We start from the raw sequence: 19,414 nt of genomic DNA, 5'->3' as shown, positions 1-19,414 counted from the left end.
CATATCTACACTGGTCAACTGATTCTACATTATTATACAAAATGTAATAACAATAATAAAAATAAAAAAATCTGCAACTTATTTGTAGATAAAAAATTGTTACACATATATCACAATAAAGTTTATTAATCAAAATGTTGTATGAAAACAACTTTTGCACCAATCCCTCCAACTTTCCTACAAGGACTAAGCCAAAAAGGCCAGTTGCATGCTTAAAATGTCAAAGCAGAGTTTAGTTTATTGGACAAAATCAATTATATAAGAACAAAAATGGAAATATAAAACCAGGACTTCTGTTATTTATGGTCACCATTATACCATTTATTAATTCATTTTTAGAGAACACATTAAATGCACCTAAAACACATTTAATTTTTCATAAATATTTCATATTAAAGAGAAATATGTTTCACCTTGTGCCTACACAGAAAAGCATCACACAGTTGCAGTGATTCTGAAGCCATGAAAAAGATAGTAAGGCACAAAAAATAGAAACCTTATTCATTACAGTTTAGTCATGCTATTACAGAATAAGTCCACAATTGTACTAGGAAGCTAGTGTGGAAGCTGCTACTATTAGCTAAATGATCCACAACATTAGTATGGTGCGCATGCTCCAAAAAGACAAATAACATGGAAAAAGCTGCAGCTTTGTGAAAGAAGAGTCTGTGACACGACTGTGGAAATCACTCTACAATATTTGGCCTGGTCTGCTCTGTTCCTGCGGTAAAGTGCAAAATGTTTTGTGTACGAGAGGGGAAACCGCTCAGCGCTAAAGTCTCCGACAGAAATAGGAAACTTGGACAATAATTTCACCAAAGATAAAATCCTTTGGTTTACTCAGATCAATTATTGCCAGCTGTAAATAACAGTCCTGCCATCTCCTTAGTGAAATCACCCAGATGATGAGGAAAACGAAGTTTGTGGTGCACTTAGGATATCCCTGCGCCTATTTACATGCAAACAGTGCAAGAAGGAAAGGACGTATACTGTCCAGGAGTATTGTTATTTAGTTTCAGCAGGTAAGCATACCATTGTTCGTCGATCATGATGCTGGGGAAAAACTAAACTCCTGTCACTTGCCTTTATCAGCACCTATAAACCAGGAGCTGCTTGTCATATGATATGTACTTCATTTTCTCTGATTGTCTTTGCATTATTATGTCATGATCTGGGTGGAAGACTGGGAAAGGCTGATTGAAAAATAGGCACTAAGGTGAAAAGTGTAATGCAGGGTAGAAGTAAAAAAAAAAAAAAACTTATATAAAGGGAGGACAAAGAGAAAAGCAGAAGCTTAAAAAAGTAATTCATGATATAAGCATAAGGCATACATATTTTCAAAGACAGGTTTATACAAAAGAATAATATACATAACATTCAGCATATATGAACAAAGATAATAGTAAGGAAGCAAGAAAAGTACAATTATAATGTATTCACACACTCCCTACATATTACCCAGCCTTTTTATTCTGTTTCCCTGTAAACAAATTATTGAAATGATACAAAAACATCATATAAAACGTCTGTTTTGGGTTTCAGTGAACCGTTTGTGTGACTGCTGTTGCTGTTTGCTGTCAGTATCGCTGCTGTAAGGCACCAGTTTGGTTGTAACTGACCATCTGCACAAACAAACGAACCAAAGTGATGAAGCTTGACACTTCCCATTAGCTTGTCCATGCATTAACATACAGATCACACTCAAAATGAAGATTGTCATTTATAAAAGAGCAGAGGAGTAATTCAGTCTCATTGAGCTGCTTGGTCCACTAAAGAGCATCTGCTGTGAATTAAGGCAAGTACAGTCACATACTTTGCCCCTGATATCACTTCCTTTTTCTTTTCTTTTTTTAAAATGAAACATTTCACCTGTTTATTCAAATACAGCTTGCCAGTGATTGTCAGGGAGTCTGCAACGAGTGAAGTGGAGCTGATGGGGACGATGATCAGGTGGGAGATCCTGGTCAAAACTTTTTTCTTCTTTCTTCATTATCTGGATCTTCACTTTTTTTTTTCTTTTTTTGTCCTCATGTGGTTGATGCTGCTGCTTGATTGTGTGTGTGCTGCAGCAGAAGACATCTGGATCTCTATGCATGAGTGTGCACAGAGATGCTGGAGAGGTCGTTTCTAATGATCTCGTTAACTGTGGAGACAAAAGAAAAATAGCAGATCATTATTAACCAGCCACAGCAAATATCAGTTCAGATCACCATGGATATTTCTTACACTTATTGGAAAATGCTGATCAATAGGATTGGCATTTTAAACACCTGGAGATGCTACATTACCAATGAAGCAACCTGGGTCCAGGCTTATTTATTAGGATCAATCCATTTTATACCATAACTCTACAGTAAAATCAGTTTAGTTATTATAGTTAAAGCAACTTCAGCCTGATGTAACAGTTTTATAATGAGTTATGTAGTCTGAAAGTATAAAACTGACGTGCCAAACAAAAGCAACATTATCCAAATATGTTAAATATGTCAACCGGCGATGCAGATAAGTAAGGAAAGCAAAAGCTGAGTTTAAAGCAAAGAGCTTCAAGATGTTCAGAAGCTAAACCCTTGGTACATTTTGGGCCTTATAACTTTAGGAACCTTTCACAGAACCCCCTGTCTAAAAAAAAAAAAAAAAAAAGATAAAAGAGGGAAGAAGGGAAAGAGTAAAACCTGAAAAGTAAAGAAAATTTATTGTATAAATTACAGAAGTAGGATAATTTGGGGTTTAAAGGGACCCTGAAGATTTTTATTTTAATTTTGAAGTGAAAAAACAGTTTTATCCATTCATGTTCTCTGGATGTGATTAAAACAACAACAACAACAACAACAAAAAACAAAAACCAAAAACGTGAGAGACTATGACTGGGTGAAAATGATCAAAGTTAAAATTTGAAAATGATCTTACTCTAGGTGGCTTCACGTCTGGTGTGTTTCCTTATTACACAACCTCTAGTGAGTGATTTAACATCAAACACACCAATACTAAGCTGAATACTTCACATAGTTCTAGTCAAGATGACAAGCACTGCATATCAACAGCTGCAATCCAAACATATCAATGTCATTACGAAGTCATATCAGTGCTGTGCACACATCTCTGGTTTTAAGTCATCGACTTGTCTTTCCTGCACCAGTTCCTGTGCCCGCGCTTTTCCCACAGTCGGGCAGACGTCGATCAGTCCCTTCGTTTATCTGTTCTGTGTTCTTTGGCAAAACAGAGGGAAGTGACTGCGAAGATGGCGAGGAACCCGAGACCTGTGGCTCGACACAAACAAGAAGCTTCATAGTTGTGGAGCTCGGGGTGATAACAAAGGCTGATGCAGACTAAGAGAGAAAGAGCCTGGTGAAACCAGAGACAGGAAGTCCACCCACTCTGAGGTTCAAAGTGGGCCTGCAGTTTGTTATCACTAGATACTGTTTGACGAATGGTGAAGCATCAGCAAAGAACAAAATGAAAACAAAAACAAAGCAACTTGTTGTTCATATAATTTTCAACTCTTTCAATGCAGCTAATTTTTCTCTTTACACTGCTGTAATAATTGGATTGTTAGCTGATGAAACACCTAAAACTTCATTTTATCGACCTCTTTTCTTTAAACAATGGATCACATTACAGCTTTACTAACCCGCGGTCATGTGAAAATGAATGTACATCCTTCTTCTGGGTGAACATCTGTATAAAAGCAAACATTTTGGCAGTTTGCTGGACTAGAGCATGAAGGTATGTGTTTACACAACTTTATGGAGGAAAGACATCAGGGTTGACCTTAGAGGAGCCAATGTTGCTGCCCATCAGTCTGGAGAAGGTTATATTACCATTTCCAAATAATATAAAGGTCTGTCATTCTATTGTAAGAAAGACTACTCACAAGTGGGAAACATCCAAGACAATTTTCCAAAGAGTGGATGTCCCAGCATATACACCCCAAGGTCAGATTGTGAAATGCTCAGAGAACCACAAGCATCATTTATGGTGACAACACGGTGGTGGAGGACTTATGATCTGGGCTTGTCCTGCAGCCTAAGTATTCTAGACTGAAATTGTGAAGCCATCTGTCTGACAGCTAAAGTGGTGAGACTTTAAGAGAGCGGTTCATTAACAAATGCTGCCGTTCTAAAGACGAGTGGGCCAAAATTACTCCAAAATAATGTGAGATGAGACATCATACAGAAAAAAATAATGTATAAATAATGTGATTTCTACATGTTTGGTTAGTTTATGTTCAATAAATTATGACATTGTGTAATATGTTGTGTGTTGTTTTTATTTGAGGTTCTATTCACCTGATTTTATGACCTGGTAATAAAAAGATGATTTATTTACTAATATTTATGTCCTGAAACAGAAAATCTCAGATTTGCAAAATGGTATATTCATAAGTGAAGAAAATGCTGAAACACAGCCGCAGTATTGAATGCTATAATGTGGCTTCAACAGAAAGATACAGTGAATGCGTGTTAATTAATGAATAAATAAAGTGTAACATGTTCAAAAAAAGTAGGCCACAGACTGTTCATGCCCTGCTTTTTGTATGCATATACCCATGTATTCACATACACAGAAACACACACACACATACACACACAGGTTGGTTGGGACTCACCTCCCTCAACAGGAGGAACTCCCATTGGAAAAATCCAACCTGTGCCAACACTGCTGGCTGTTTTCAACCCTGTTCCACTCCGGGCTAAACAGGCATTTACACGCTGAGGTTATTTTTAGTCCTGCCATCGCAGGACATAAAGGAAGTACAGGCACATGCAACAATAAGATGATCCAGCTTCAATGTTGCTGCTCAGCTCTGTTTGCAGAGGTGAGAAAACGGGCTCCAGGTAATTCTGAAGAAGGGATGGGAAAACCCAGCAGCTCGGCCGAAAAGAAACCACAAATGTTCCCTATGTCTTTCTCAATTTGAAAGCTCTGGCTTCCTTTCTTCTTTTCAGTCATAAAAAAAAAAAAAAAAAATCATGACGTCTCCTCCACCCACATATAAACTGTTGTGTTATTTTACTGTGTTATATCAACCAATATTTTCCACTGGCATGCTCAGCGATGTTCCACTTAAAAAAGAGAGTGATAAAAAATAGAAGAGAGATAAAACGCTGGCCTTTGTGTTTTCATGTTTGTACTCTGTCGGCAACATGAGAATTTTAGAAACAGGATGTGGCCAACCGTTGCACCGCAACACAACACCAAGGTACTATTTATAGCAGCTTAATAACGTAGCCCATGTCTATCTAATTACAACAATTTCTGGGAAATGAAGAAATTTTGAAGAACCTGAGTGGCTGAAAGTGATAAACCCCCACACAGGTAATGACTGAGCGAACTAACAATGCAGCACGCCAAGGTCATCTTTCTTACTCTGCTAATTTCAGAAAGCAAAGGGAACCATGATCAGATATCAGAGCTCTGTAAAAGACGTATTTTTTCAGAGGCAAACTCTCTTGCATGACGTCTCTGTATTTTTGAGACTGTCTCACCTTTCATGAAGTGACTAGATAACCACAAATATTCAGTCGGGGGAAGGCAGTCAGACAAGCAGGGGAACATTTTGTTCTGAGTGGAATTTGGCTCTAAACGTTCAGCCCTTTGCGTAATGTGGATGGGCAGGGGTATATTTAAAAAATTCACATCAATAAACAACATTAGGTGTAATTTTCCGCAGCACTATTTCTACTTTCACCATCTCTATTTTGTAAAAAAGAAACAGCATGTTTTGTTACACAACAATTAAAACCGAGCACAGTTGCATCTCTCTCATCAGCACTGGAAAATTCTTTTTTTTCTCTTTTTTGTATTTGCCCCAGGTTAATAATGGAAAGCTCTTAAAGGGAGGATACCCTCTCATGAATAAACAAAAACAGTGGAAAACTGAGCTCCAAATATTCCCCTGCTAAAAAAAGAAAAAAAAAAAAAGAAAGAAAAGAAACACGTGCACTGTTAGTTAAACAAAGAATCTTCCTTTATTAGTGGCACTGTCGGTGTAATCTGTTAACCGCAGTCCAGACCTGTCAGGACTTATACCTCAGGCGTGGCAGCTGGGAGATCTATTTTAAGCAGGTGTGAGAGTGGCATGAAAATATGATGCTTCACTGCGATGCCAGCTGAGCTGAGAAGTTAAAGAGACAATTCAGCTCTTTTGTGAGGCCCTGCCAGTGTTTCTTGGCAGGGAGCACGGCTCAGTGCTAAATCCCGGCCTACGCTGGGTGTGACGGCAGGCTGAATAAATGTTGACCCCTCTAGAATAACCTGTCTGTACAAACCGTGATGAAGATGATTAGCTTTAACCTGCTAAGAGAGGACATCCTGCGGTCTTACGAAGCTTCATAACATGAATAGTGGGGCAACAGGTTAATGTTGTGTTGTGCTGTGAACCTCACTCCAGTAGAGAATCATAAGGGACGTGTTGCATCAGGTGCTGCTAAAAAAAAAAAACAATCTAATGCTGTATGAGTAACTCATGCAGCTATGTGTGGAAACCACAGCAAGAGATATCAGAGCTGGTTAATAATTGAAAAAGATTTTTTTTTCACCAAATCAATTTGGAAACAAAATGTCAAACAGACACGCTAGAATTAATGTGTTATAAATCCTTTTGTCTTTTTAATTTGTATTAAGATTCGAGTTTTCTGACTGAATTTTGAGTTTTCATTAGCTGTATGGATGCAATTGGCAAAATGTTTTCATGTATCTTGAGGCACCTTTCATTCTTTTATAAATTTGCTTCCAACAGTTCTCCAAGCTTTTTCTTTGAATATTTTCATTTCCACTCCAGTCATTGTACCTGACCAAAAAGAATGTAATTTTTGTTTGTTCAGCCACTTAACACTGACCAGTGAAAGATAAAATGGAAGGTTTTACAGGAATAAAATTGTATTCTTGGAACAACAAAGTGATTTCCAAAGAGGCCTTGGCCAAGAACATGTCAAATCTCAGCATGATGTGCCTGAACGAAATTGAGGAAACTGGACAAATGGAGAAGAAAAGAAAAAAAAGACTTGAAACCAATAAAGATGACATGATCTGAGCTTTCACATAGAGGAAAAAAAAATGCACATAAATGGTGATTTTGGAATGACTGCGACTTGGTCATCATGTCATGCAGGGAAGCATCTGATAAGTCCCCTGACTTTTCCCCTTTTGTGTTTTGATTTAATTTTCCGCATACTTTTGGAGGATGCTGTACAAATATAACATGTACAATATCTCAGACTCTGATATGAGAACAAAGAAGTTGTGGTGCAACAGCTTGGCTCCTTTTGTTAAACAGTAATCTAAGCATGGCTAATATGACTTTATTTAGTTATTCTTAGAGTTCAGCATGAACCTGACCTGCACTGGGGATTTAGTTAGCATTGTTAGAGGCGAGCGCTGTGCATTGGGGTTCGATAACAGCTGGGCTTCTTCAGAGTGCAGAAGAAGCCCTGTGGTCTGAAGAGATGCAGAGCATCCAGGCCTGAGAGCCTCTTGGAGGTTCTTGCAGTTGTAACATGATCTCCTACAGTCAAGTTAGACTTGACTGGCAAAGACCTGGCACAGAGTGACTTCACCTCACCCAAGCTTCCCTCAGCTGACTATCCAAAACACGACCTGTGAACTTGTGGTTATAGCAGCAGCTTCCTGGCAGAAACTTCTGTTCCCACTTGCAGTCTCTTGATACTGAAGAAGTCAAAGACACCTTCCTGAACTCCTCTTAATTTCATACTGCAGCTCTCTAAAGGTCAAGGACCTTCCCAGTGAGGCAAAGGGGAATATTTCCTAAGCTCACTCATACCTCCTGTAGTACAACATCAGCTTTGTGAGAAATAAGAGGTAGCTTCCTTCCATTGTAGCAATCAGACTCTCAGGGGCAAGTGGGGAAGTTCATCTGAGTCATAGAAGTCCTATCATGTAAACACTGATACACACAAACCTGTGCAGGAGCAAGAGAGGGTACAAGGAGACTAGCTTTGAGGCAGACTCACAGTTAAACCTAATCTGAACTTGTGCTTTCATGTGAAATTGATTTGGTGGGGAAGCCAAAGCAAAGCTCAAACTTGCTGGAGAGAGACAATTGAATTTCCTGCTACATATTACTTTTGTTTCCCCGCTATATCAAATCTTCCCTCGGCCTCAGCAGAAACACTTAATGGACAATTTGCTGCCTCCCACACTCGGCTCAAGCGGCTTGGACAGCGTCACTTATCTTCTGCTCATAACCAGCAGCGTCAAAAATGGGGAGGAGTCAAAGGTCAGAACACACACGTGTGCAACACAGATGGAGCGAGAAAAAAAGAAGGAGCAAAATGGTGGGAGACGCAGCCATTATTCCCACAGATAAACCCAAATGGAAATAGACAAGGCGTTCTGCTTGTGCTTCATCATGATAAAGTGCTTCATAAATTCATCTGAGCTTTGCAGGTTGACAGCTTCTAATCCATCGCAGGGATCCCTTTGGGCCTAATGATGTGATGATATGTACAGACAGTATATTTCATCTGCACAGCTAGGCTGCTGTGTGAAGTCCGAGGCTTTCCCATGTGGAAACATTCTGTCTCTATAACTGACGGGGAGGCTGCAAAGGAAAGCTTACCTCAAGAAGTGAGGTTTTACAACTACCTGCAGCAGCTGCATGGTACTATGCACTGCTTTGTCCTTATAAAGAGGGGGAAAGGAGATGTTACCCCTCACTATCTTATTTCTGTTTGAGTAAGAACTCCTCAAATCTTTCTAAACGGGAGCAACAGTGTCCAGCTGCCCAAAGAGAGGAGCTGTTTACATGTTCTTTGAGGTCAGTTTGCATTAGAAAGGACCACATATTCACTGTAATTAAGCTATCCGTGCAGCAGTCAGTGCCTGAGGAGATGACTTTTTTCATTTCCTTTGGCAGCAAATGAACTTGTATTACATTTTTAAGCAGAGATATAAAAATGGGGAAGATCATACTAAGATTCATCAGCGAGACTCGTGTTTATAATATAAAGTCAGCTTCTATAAAAGCTGCTTTAGTAGTGAAATTAAAAACATTCTGCATATCAGTTAAAATCAGGTAATATCATAATGAATCATCCCTTTCTTTCATTTGCTCTGATCTAATTTCTAATACTGTACATATCCCCTTAAATTGGCCTGCCAAAGTATTTGTAACTTTCACACAATAACTTATCTTGAGGTTTTTAAAGCTATTTATGATGTGAAGGAGAACAGTTGTCCAGGACTGGGTGGGGAATTGCAAGTTCACATTCAAGCCACATTTTATATATCATTTGCTTTCTTTGATCTTTCATTACATACTAGTTAAATGTGAGTTATTTGGAACTGAGATTGTATAACTCCTCTGTAAGGCTGTTGATACACTTGATCTTAATAATAATAGGCCCATTTGAATGATTTCTTCCTGTACTTTTTGCTTCAAAGTATTTGTAACAGTATACTATAATTAGCTACTACAGTATAGTACATTTTTTATAATTATGCATTTTCATAACACTGATCTGGTTTCAGACCTAACTTACTAACTACTGAGATAACTTACTAATTAGCAAGTATCACATTACTAATGAAGTTTTTTTTTTTTCTGCATCTGATCGTGTTTGTTTTCAGAAGAAGATGTGCAAATATTACTCAGGGATCTTACAAATGCATATTAATGGTCTTTGGACTTAAACGCAAGTGTATTTCTTAAAAAGACACAACTGTACATCACCTATATTAGAAAATGACACTAGTCTTTTCAGGAAAGGAGAAAATATATGATTCAAGTCTCTATCAATAAAAATGACCAAAAATCATGCTGGTAATCACATGCAATGTTAATATTCTTTAATTTCATTCCCTTATCAGTACATTTTACCTCTGAAACTGTCCTTACACTTAAAAATGATGAGATAGGCAATGATAGAAAATAAAAACAGGAAGATCAAATCCGATCGAAGTAGAAGAGAGGTGACACAATCTGTATTTATCAGGGATTGAGAGGAAAGAAGACGCAAAGCATGGAGGGTGTAATAAAGTCACTGTCACTGAACTGCTGCTGTGTCGGATGAGGCAGATGGTGCAGCCTCGAGAAATCACACACTCACTGTGGCTAAAGGGATGAGACAAAGTGAAGCCCGGCTTTAATCTCTACCTGCAAGTCTCTGACTTGTCTCACTTTTCAGAGGCACAGGTTTCGTGCCTCTCTGTTGCAGAGGAATCAGACATCTTGCCAAATCAAATGGCATGACCAAGCAGAGTTTACACCCAGTTTATAGTCACTTAAACATAGCCAAATTTACTAGACAGGCTTAAAAACAATAAAACAGCATGATCCCAAATTAGAAATCTAAAGACAACAACTTTTACTGAAAGTCCCGCCGCTGATGAGCTTATTTTGGCCACGGTGGAGCAGAACCTTTGCCTTTGATCTTGTGTGGCATGTTCTGTCTCTCCCTATCTCACCTCACTCTGTCTCACTTTGTGAGCCTGCCACTTCCCTCTCCTCCTCCTCCTCTCATTTCCTCCCAGACCCAGGAGGCCGCGGGTGTGTGCGCTCGAGGTCGGTCTCCAGGGAGGATGAGGGGGAGGTGTTTACTTGGAGCTGATCTCCAGTGCCCTTAGCATTAACTCCTTTGAGTTAGTCATGCAGCCGTTACCGACTGGATTATTAACAACATTCAAAATAAATAAAGATTCCACTGTATTGTTGCACAGCAACATGCATAAGACGCATTTCAAACTTGAAATGCAGTAAATGGACGGTTCTCATAGCATAAAAACAAAGAGATGAACCAACACAACCCACACTTCTGGATCTCTACGTAAACTCTCTCAATACAATGCAGATGCTTGGATGCTCGGCGCCAAAGTGTTGCTTTCAAATTTTCTGATTACACAGTTCAGCTCGATTGTGTTAAATTGCCTTCATGTAGCTGCAGTTGAAGAATACCACAACACAACCCTACAATCAAATGTGTTTATTAAAAGTAAGCACAGAAGTATGACGCTAAAGAGCTTCTGTGCAAACTGATTAAGACTTTGTAGAATCAAAAGCTAAGTTTCACACAATTAGTGAAGTATAAAGCAAACGCCGGAGCCTGAATACGAACCAAACTGAGCAAAACACATATTTTTGTGGTAAAGATATGAAAGGAGACAGACTAAAACTCTTTTCATGGCTCATTACCGGTGGGTTTATGCTAAAACAACTCAGCCATCTGATAAACTTGAAGTCCCTGATTCTGAAGTAGAAACTAATGTTTCTGTGCAGACTGAGACGGTTTGAAATTTCACTGGGTTTCTTATGTGGCTCAGAGTCAAAAATATGAGCATACTGAAACAATCATGTTGCATCTGGCTACAACCATTTAGGTGAGATTTGGCTGTGCATCTGCATAAAAATACAATTTATGACAGTATTTGTGGCGTAGATATTTAAATCATCTGCTGCCTCCTTCAAAACAGTTTATATATATAGAGATATATATCTATATATATATATATATCTCTATATATATATATGTAGCGAGGGAGAGAGGGAAAAAGTCTCTTTGTGCTTAAAGAAGGTTACCTTGGGGCATGCTTTATTGTTCACTATCCATCACAGATAGAAGGCTGAGAGTACTCCTTCCTGTTGTTTAGTGTTCTGTTGATGAGTGTTGTAACAGCATGTCATGGCCTTTGGGTAACCCCTCTGTTTTGCCATTGGTAAAAAAGCAAAAGCTTTCCTTGCTGTCATCTGTTGCAGGGATGCCAAAGTAGGTTATTTGTGATTGGTTTAAACCAAATTGGTCCAGTTGTTTGTAACTTAAAATAGTGCATGCCTCTCAAGACTGTTTTCTTTTTTAATTATCATTATTTCTCAAACTAAACAAAGAACATCAGCAAACAGGACGCTCAGATGGAGTACTTCAGAGCTAAAACTGCAACCTTAGTTTATTATCAGTAGTTTTACAGCCTTGGATCGCATTATATGATGCGACTGACATCTCCACTGATCCAGCATCTTGGTTAGCTGAATAGAGGGGTTTTGCAGGCTTCATTCTAAAGTCACGGGAGAGGCACTAAAGAGTATAGCAGAGGTAACTTAATCTTACAAAAGTTCCTGCTGCACACAAGAACATGGCCTCTCTCTTTTCAACATCCCTGCGGTGCTCCAGTGATCCGGCTCTGTACTATAGCTGAGCGGGATCTGATTAACACTCTGTCTGCTGACCCTGAGAGCTGTCCTACAGCTTTAAATCTTCAGCGCCTGCAGGGATTCAAAGACACAGATGATGAGGGCTCTTCAGGGCACATCACAGACTTATTCACATAGAAGAGGAAGGAAGGTGGAGAGAGACAATCTTGGATACAGTTCCACTTATGTATTTTCCAATGCATAAAGCCTCACTTTGATTTCCATAGTCAGACACAGTAACATCCATCTGGAGATTATACAGTTCCAGACTGTCTGAGTCGAAGCTGAGGACAGAACTACTCTTCCACAGATAGCAGGTGTGGCAGAGACATTTTCTGCCACTTGTAGATCACAGAATCCCAGTTTCACCTGCTTCTGGTCTAGCTGTTTTATCTTGCAGCTTTAACAGTAGCTGTGGTTCAGGAAGAAACTCTGCCCCCTGTGAGTACCTCTACAGAAACAAACACCTGCTACTGCACTCTAATTAAACTGCATGTACGTTTTTTACATGTTGTTTAGAAACAAATTTATTTAAATTGATTTCACTGCAGATGTCACCAGGGTGAACTGAATTATTAGCTATAAGTGACATTATTGTAAGGCCACGCCAAAGTATTTCTTTATGACTGTAATTCTTGCTTTTTCCATTACAAATCCGAAATCACAAATTTAACATTTACCTTTGTTAATGCATAGTTTATAACACTGTGTAGTGTGTTTAGCCGTGAAGAAGTATTCACAGCTAAAACACCTTAGAAAGGTATAAAAACATTTGTTAACTTGTTAAGAAAATGATGAAGCTTGCTTAAAACATCCTTTACTCATTGTGAATTTATATCACTTTAAGCCGCAGCTCATGTCCTTTCAGAATGAAGATGCTGAATTTGGGAAAAAGAAAATGTCCAAATAAATTCATTTTCAGTAACTGTCCCATAGAAGAGGATAATATAAACATACAACTGTTCCTAGATCTGGTCTTGCTTGTATCACTCTATGTTTAAAACAATGTATTTTCTTTATAAACCGCATAACGGTTGTGTGTGTGGATACTGAGTTTTGCTACCTGCTACATCATTCCTTGCAATATATATGAAAAGTTAAACTATTAAGCGCCTGGCAGAGGTTATATACTTGTAGCCGGAGAATGTTTATCCCTGTCAAAGCCAGATACAGACCAGATCAGTGATAAGCCAGCTAAACAGCTGGCGATGGTGAAAGAAAAGATGACCATTTATTCAGTCTGTACAGTAAGTGATGCCTCACTTACTTAACACAGCTACTTGTTGGATCATCATAGTATTGGGTGTATATTAGCATGGAGAGGCAACAACTAGCATCTCTATGCTGGTAGCCCATGGAAATAGATGCTTCTTGGACTAGGCCAGGGGTCTGCAACCTGTGGCTCTCTGGACCTTTTCACAGTAGCTCCTAATACATGATTAGAAATGCTATGAAACTAATGTTTTTAAATATAGATATAATAACAAATGCAGATTTTAGCAAATTTTCATTTTTTTCATGGAATAATTGCACTGAATATCCACAACATAATGACACTAAACATACCAGTAATATTTGTTTTTATCTATTTTTCTTGTCTTTAGGTTGGAAACTATTGACTTTTTTTAACATATTTTTTTTCACAAATATCTACATTCCATAGAAGAACATCTGTCAATCCTCTTTTTGAAAAAGATTTTTATGTTTTTCATTATTTTAAAACCTTTTAAAAACAAATTTCCTATAGTATATAGTTATAAAAAATTATAAGTTTTCTTTTTAAAAGGTCTCATAGCATTTGTGGCTCAGAACAAGTTTTATTTAGCTGGGCTGAGAGAAAAATGGCTCTTTGGACTATAAAGGTTACAGACCCCTGGACTAGGCATTAGCCCAGGAAATACCAAATCCATTGTTACCAGCCTAGCAATGGCAGTTCCAGGCTGGCAACCATAATGCCAAGTTACTAGCATTTAGTTACTTAGTTCTTTTAATATCTAATTCGTTCCATGAATTACAACTAAACTTCCACAAGACCTTTCTTGCAACATACATTTGATGTTGAATGGATTTTAATGTAAAACAACAACAAAACTTTTACTCAGTGCAAAAGTTTCCAGCTTAGAAAGACAGTTTTACATCCCTAGCCAAGGGAGTTTCTTTTATCTAATTCAGCAGGTCACCAGTTAAGAGTTGCTAATTGCTTGCTTCTCCATGCCAATATACAACTTAGACATTAAAGGATCCAATGAGAAACTGCATTAGATAAATAAACTTCTGAGCTCAAACAAAAACTCAGCTTTTCATCTTCCACTGCTGGCTGGTCAGTTACCGGTATTGCCAGTCCCATTTTTCGGTGGGAAAACATCCTCTCACATCAAGTACTTCTTGTATAAATCATGTGAGAGGCTCAAGAGTCAACATTTTGGCACCTTTACTGCCATTTAGATAAACTGATAGTCAAAGTAAATTTGAAGCGATCGAGAAATTATTATTATTTTTATTTCCTATCATTTCTAACACTGAATATAATAAGAAAAATGTCTTGATGTTTTGCAGGAGCCATGTATCATCAGTTAGTCTGTCAATAGATAACAAAATAAGGCTTATTAAACAGGAAAGGATTTCCCCTGCTTCTTAGGATGCTGTTTCAGAAGAAACTGAGCTCAGTTGAGTACAATCACAGGATCAAGAGACCAATGGAGGTTTATAACTGCCATGGGTCATATGTCAACAGTAGGACACTTACAGTTCAGTGGTAATGCTCATTCCCTCCCTCCCCTGAAGTAAACCTGTGTGGTAAGTCTTTACACTGCAAGCAGCAGCTGGTGTGAAAGGAATAAAATGTCATCTTTAAGTTTGGTTATGTTTTTCTTTCTTTGACTTTTAATGTTTTGGTTTTAACAGCTTTAGTCAAGAAAGAAGTGTCTGTGTGTTTCCGTGTGAATTTGTGTGTGTGTAAAGAACAGGGGCAGCGAGAGAAGCTGCCAGGGAAAATCACCAAGATTGCAGGCTACTTTCTTCCACCTCAGATTTTCCCCTCTTTCTCTTAGTCTGTCTGTTTCTCTTGTCTCCGTTATTTCTCCGGCTGACCTGCTTCTCCTCATGCTTGCTGAATGTTCCTGGATGTGAGGAAATTATGAAAACTTCCTGACCTCAAAATCTGTAAAACCATGAAACACAGCTCATGACTTGTGGTTATCTCTCCATTTTAGGACCATCAGATCCAATCTGGTGAAAGATATCCCACAAAAAAGCTTTAGAGAAAGTTACCTTTCTGACACCCTAAAATGATTTAAATTAACATTTTGTGAAACTGAGATCATGTCTTGTGTAATCATCATTTTTTTTGGCATATTCATTATTTTCACAGTATTTTATTTGAAAGTTTGAGCATATTTTGTGAGATACAACTAGAACATTTGCATTTGGTTTAGCCTTGTGACTGTTTCTAATCTTTATTTTCAGAGCTGCATTTTTATTTCACTTTCCCCTGTACTTTCCATCTCAACACCCCTCTTTCTCTTCCATCCTCTTCTTTCTGAGGTATTTGTGCCAACAGTTGCAAAATCCAACGGCTTTCCCCATCCCACCAGGCTGGACCAGACTTCTCTGTTGACATCCGTCGCTACAGGATACTATTTCACTGAGTTAACGAATTTCAGATGGGGAGCTGTTATTAAGTGGTCTGGGATGGAGACCTGCTCCTGTTTACTGATGCCGCAGGTATTTATAGCCTCTAAATACAACTTCTAAGTACGAGCAGCTCATTGTGGTTATTATGTCCAAATGGATGATCCCCCCCCCCCCCCCCCCCCCCCCCCCCCCCCCCTCCACCTCTTTTAACTACACACAACTGTCATTGTCAGCTGGCTGGACAATCTACGATCTACATGGTTGTTATCCAGAGGTTGATCTTGACTTTTCACCTAACTCTAAAATGTAAACCTTTGTTTTTTGGCAAAACATTTGTGCTTGTTGAATATTTAGCATGTGTCTGGGCTCGATGGGTTTTCCATGTGCTCATACTCTCTATTGCCAGGAGGAAATATCCCAGATGCTAAACAAATTTATGGTCTCTGTGATGGCGCATCATTTGTGGTGTTCTCTCCATAAAGAAACGCTGTTGAAGTAGTGGTGAATATTTGTATTTGCAGAGTTTACAAAATGCTTTTTTAGTCATAAATTAGCCTACACAATAACTGTCATCCCTGAAATCACTAAAGGGAATTGAGCTCTACACTCTCCAAAAGGAAAAAAAAATAAGTCTTTACGTCATGAACAATGAATGTCAAAAACAGCCTCTAAAAATGAAAGAATAAGAGCCAGACAGCAAATGGATAAGGGCTTGGATAAGGCTGAAATCACAGCTTAAATGAAGCCCTCACCAAGGCTCAGATAACCTCAGAACCCTCTAGGAGAAGGAGGCTCACTCAGTGATCAATCTGTCAGAAAAGTCAACCACACTGACATTTGTCATATTATGATTCAATAATGAGAGTATCTGGCATTAGGTGGTAGTGGTGGTAGTGTATATCACAGATATACACTGGAAGGGCTCAGCCAAGCCACAGACCCTGTCTGAGTCCTGACCCGCTGTGATCTGTGTGGCTCAGTGGCTTTTCAACGCGCGTTTCCTAAACCTCAGAATGCGATCCACATAAACCGAGCCTCTAAACGGCTGTGTCAGGAGAAACTATAAGAAAAACATTACGCATGATGAACTGAAGTAATATAGCTTTAATGAATAGACTCAAATGTGTCTGTAGAGGGAAACATCCACTGTGCCTTGTGGCTTTACTCTGCTACATTTGATTTTATACATCACTAAAGTCCATTTTGCTATTGATGTCAGGTAATTACCCTACATAGAAAGCTCACACTCTGCTACTTTTTTGCAGTAATGGAGAAGAATAAGACAAAAATCTTTACAGTAGCAGTTCTGCAAATACACTTTTGCCTTGTGCCAACATGAAACCCATTCGACAATCAAAGTCTCTCATCTAAATTCGTTCGTGTGTTCGTGTGTGGACTCCAGACACAAAAAACCCCAATTTGTTTAGATAATCTCACTGCAGGTTTTCAGCAGACACATTCTTTCACAGTGACTGTGGATATTATGATGGAGCGACTGAAGCCAGACCAGATCCTCTAGCTGAGCTGAGTTGTAAATGCACAGGCACACGTATGCAAAAACTAACCTGCTGCCATCACAAATGGATCGATTCTTACAGATTCAGTTTTCTTATAATATCCCGGATTGGCTTTACAAAGAGGTAAAAAAGTGCAAATACAGTGACTCCATTACCACTATCATATGTTACCACTTGAATCCAATTATTTGCTAAACTGGAAATAATTTTGGGCAATAGTGTCAACAACTGAGTTGGTTTCATAATATTTTACATAAATCTATGATGAGAACCAGTGATGTTATGGCCCTCATCAGCCAGTGGGACGGAGATAAAAGAGATGGGAAAGGAAAGTGTGCTAAGGTAATCCAGACAACTTCCACTAAACACACAGAAAAGGTTTTTTTTTTCTTATTCTCCTCTACTTATTCTCCCCATGATTTTCCATTGAGAGTTTATTACATTTCTTTAAAATAATTTATAAGTAGTTAATATTTTACATGCAACACACAATAGTCAGAAAACTCTAAGTTTGGAGAAGAAAGGAGAAGCTGCAGCCAAACTAACAGCTACTCATTATGGAAACACCAGAAGACTGAAGGATTTTTACTCTGTGCCACTTTTACATCAGACAGTTCTTCACTTTGTCAGCACATTGTCTCAGCCGAAGAACGTCCGTGATGCAACACAGTGTGTTGGAACCCTTTCTCAGAGACAGTATGTGAAGCTGTTAGAAGTAAAAATGGCTGGGAGTAGAAATCTGAAAATCTGTTCATCCCTGGAAGTGTTATGACATTTTTAAAGTGGTTTTGGCATAGATTCACTGCCAGAATACCTTGGATTCCCCAAACTAACAGTGCTCTGACAACCGTCTTCTGCAGATAAGACATTAAGTAATCACATTGCACACAATCCCACTTAAAAAAATGGAGTATCCGTTTTCTGACGGCCTTGGTTATGTATGCTTTGTGGTAACTGTCTTTTTGTGAGCTGTTGTAGGAATTGCTGTGACTGCTGTGATCGCGCATCAATCTGATTGGCTGACTTTACTGGCCATCCACATCCTACAATTTATGTTTGGTTTCATATCATTTTTTTTTAGCTTCAATAAATGACTTTCATTTGGCTTTGGGCATCCATTCCTGTTTTTCTCAGAACCCATAAGCCAGGTTGAGATAAACTACCATCACACCTTCCATTCTTTATATGACATATTAAACAGTTTAATAGCAAACTCATGGGTGCTTTATGAGAATATTTCTGACTGAGTGCTGTAATGGGTGCTGTTTTTATCATTTACCAATGATATGATATAATCCAGTTTTCTCATCCTCTTACAATTAGTTTGGAAGATTAAAAAACTGCAGATGTCTCATGTCTGACACTGAATTGATCACAAATTTCACAATAAGCTGTGAAGATCTCCATATTTGCTACTATGTGTTCCCTTCTGAGTGCTTAGTGAAGGCCGTAGAATCAGATAATGTGCAATAAGAGCCAAAGCTGCACAACTCTCACAGCAGAAGTAATGGTTTTTAATCTTAATGAGAGCAAATTGAAAGAAATCTATTTCTGATCCCAAAAGTATAGTTGTTGATCCACAGCTCAGGTGGTCAATGACTCTCAAAGGCAAATGCATGAGTGCATCTGACTATTAATTTTTCCCATGACTATAAAAGTTCTTCAAGACGCTCAAACTTTTACGTGTACCTCACCATGAGACATGCTGCCAGGAAAACAGGACTCCTAATATGAGAAGGCAGCAATAACAACAACAGTAAAATGTCCACATCCTCTCTGTAGTCATAAATAATAAAAAAGCCATCACATTTTTTCTTGTACCTGTCAATATCCTTACATGTGGAAGGAGACCGTTCTAGGCATTGCACTTAACCACAAGACAGACTCTTTCTGCACACTATTAGCTGGACCTTGACCTGCTCCCTAAAGGCCAGAGGTTCAGAGGTGGAGTGTTGTGAAAGCACCCGCTGTTACTTACAGCACTTCCGCTTCTAGCCACACACACACACACACACACACACACACACACACACACACACTACTGTCTACAGATACAGGGGGCAGCCCTGCTTTAGTGAGTCCCATCAGACACTTCAAGCAGCACTCTAATGAACATCCCCCC

At 38.7% G+C, this 19,414-nt stretch overlaps 1 protein-coding gene across 2 annotated transcripts in view; it reads right to left on the bottom strand.

The window, feature by feature from the left end:
• Nucleotides 1-214: 214 nt before the first annotated feature.
• LOC121642466 (nuclear factor of activated T-cells, cytoplasmic 1-like) overlaps nucleotides 215-19,414 on the bottom strand; it is a 64,982-nt gene continuing 45,782 nt past the window's right edge. For both annotated transcript variants that reach the window (XM_041989226.1, XM_041989227.1), the window contains exon 10: nucleotides 215-2,143. In XM_041989226.1, the coding sequence (XP_041845160.1) occupies nucleotides 2,088-2,143 (56 nt within the window). In that variant the 3' untranslated portion in view covers nucleotides 215-2,087. The remainder of the gene's footprint in view (nucleotides 2,144-19,414) is intronic.

This window comes from Melanotaenia boesemani, chromosome 6 (assembly GCF_017639745.1).
Source record: "Melanotaenia boesemani isolate fMelBoe1 chromosome 6, fMelBoe1.pri, whole genome shotgun sequence".
Classification (NCBI taxonomy): domain Eukaryota; kingdom Metazoa; phylum Chordata; class Actinopteri; order Atheriniformes; family Melanotaeniidae; genus Melanotaenia; species Melanotaenia boesemani.
Note: the sequence above shows the minus strand (reverse complement) of the source record. Positions and strands in the feature narration are given on the sequence as shown.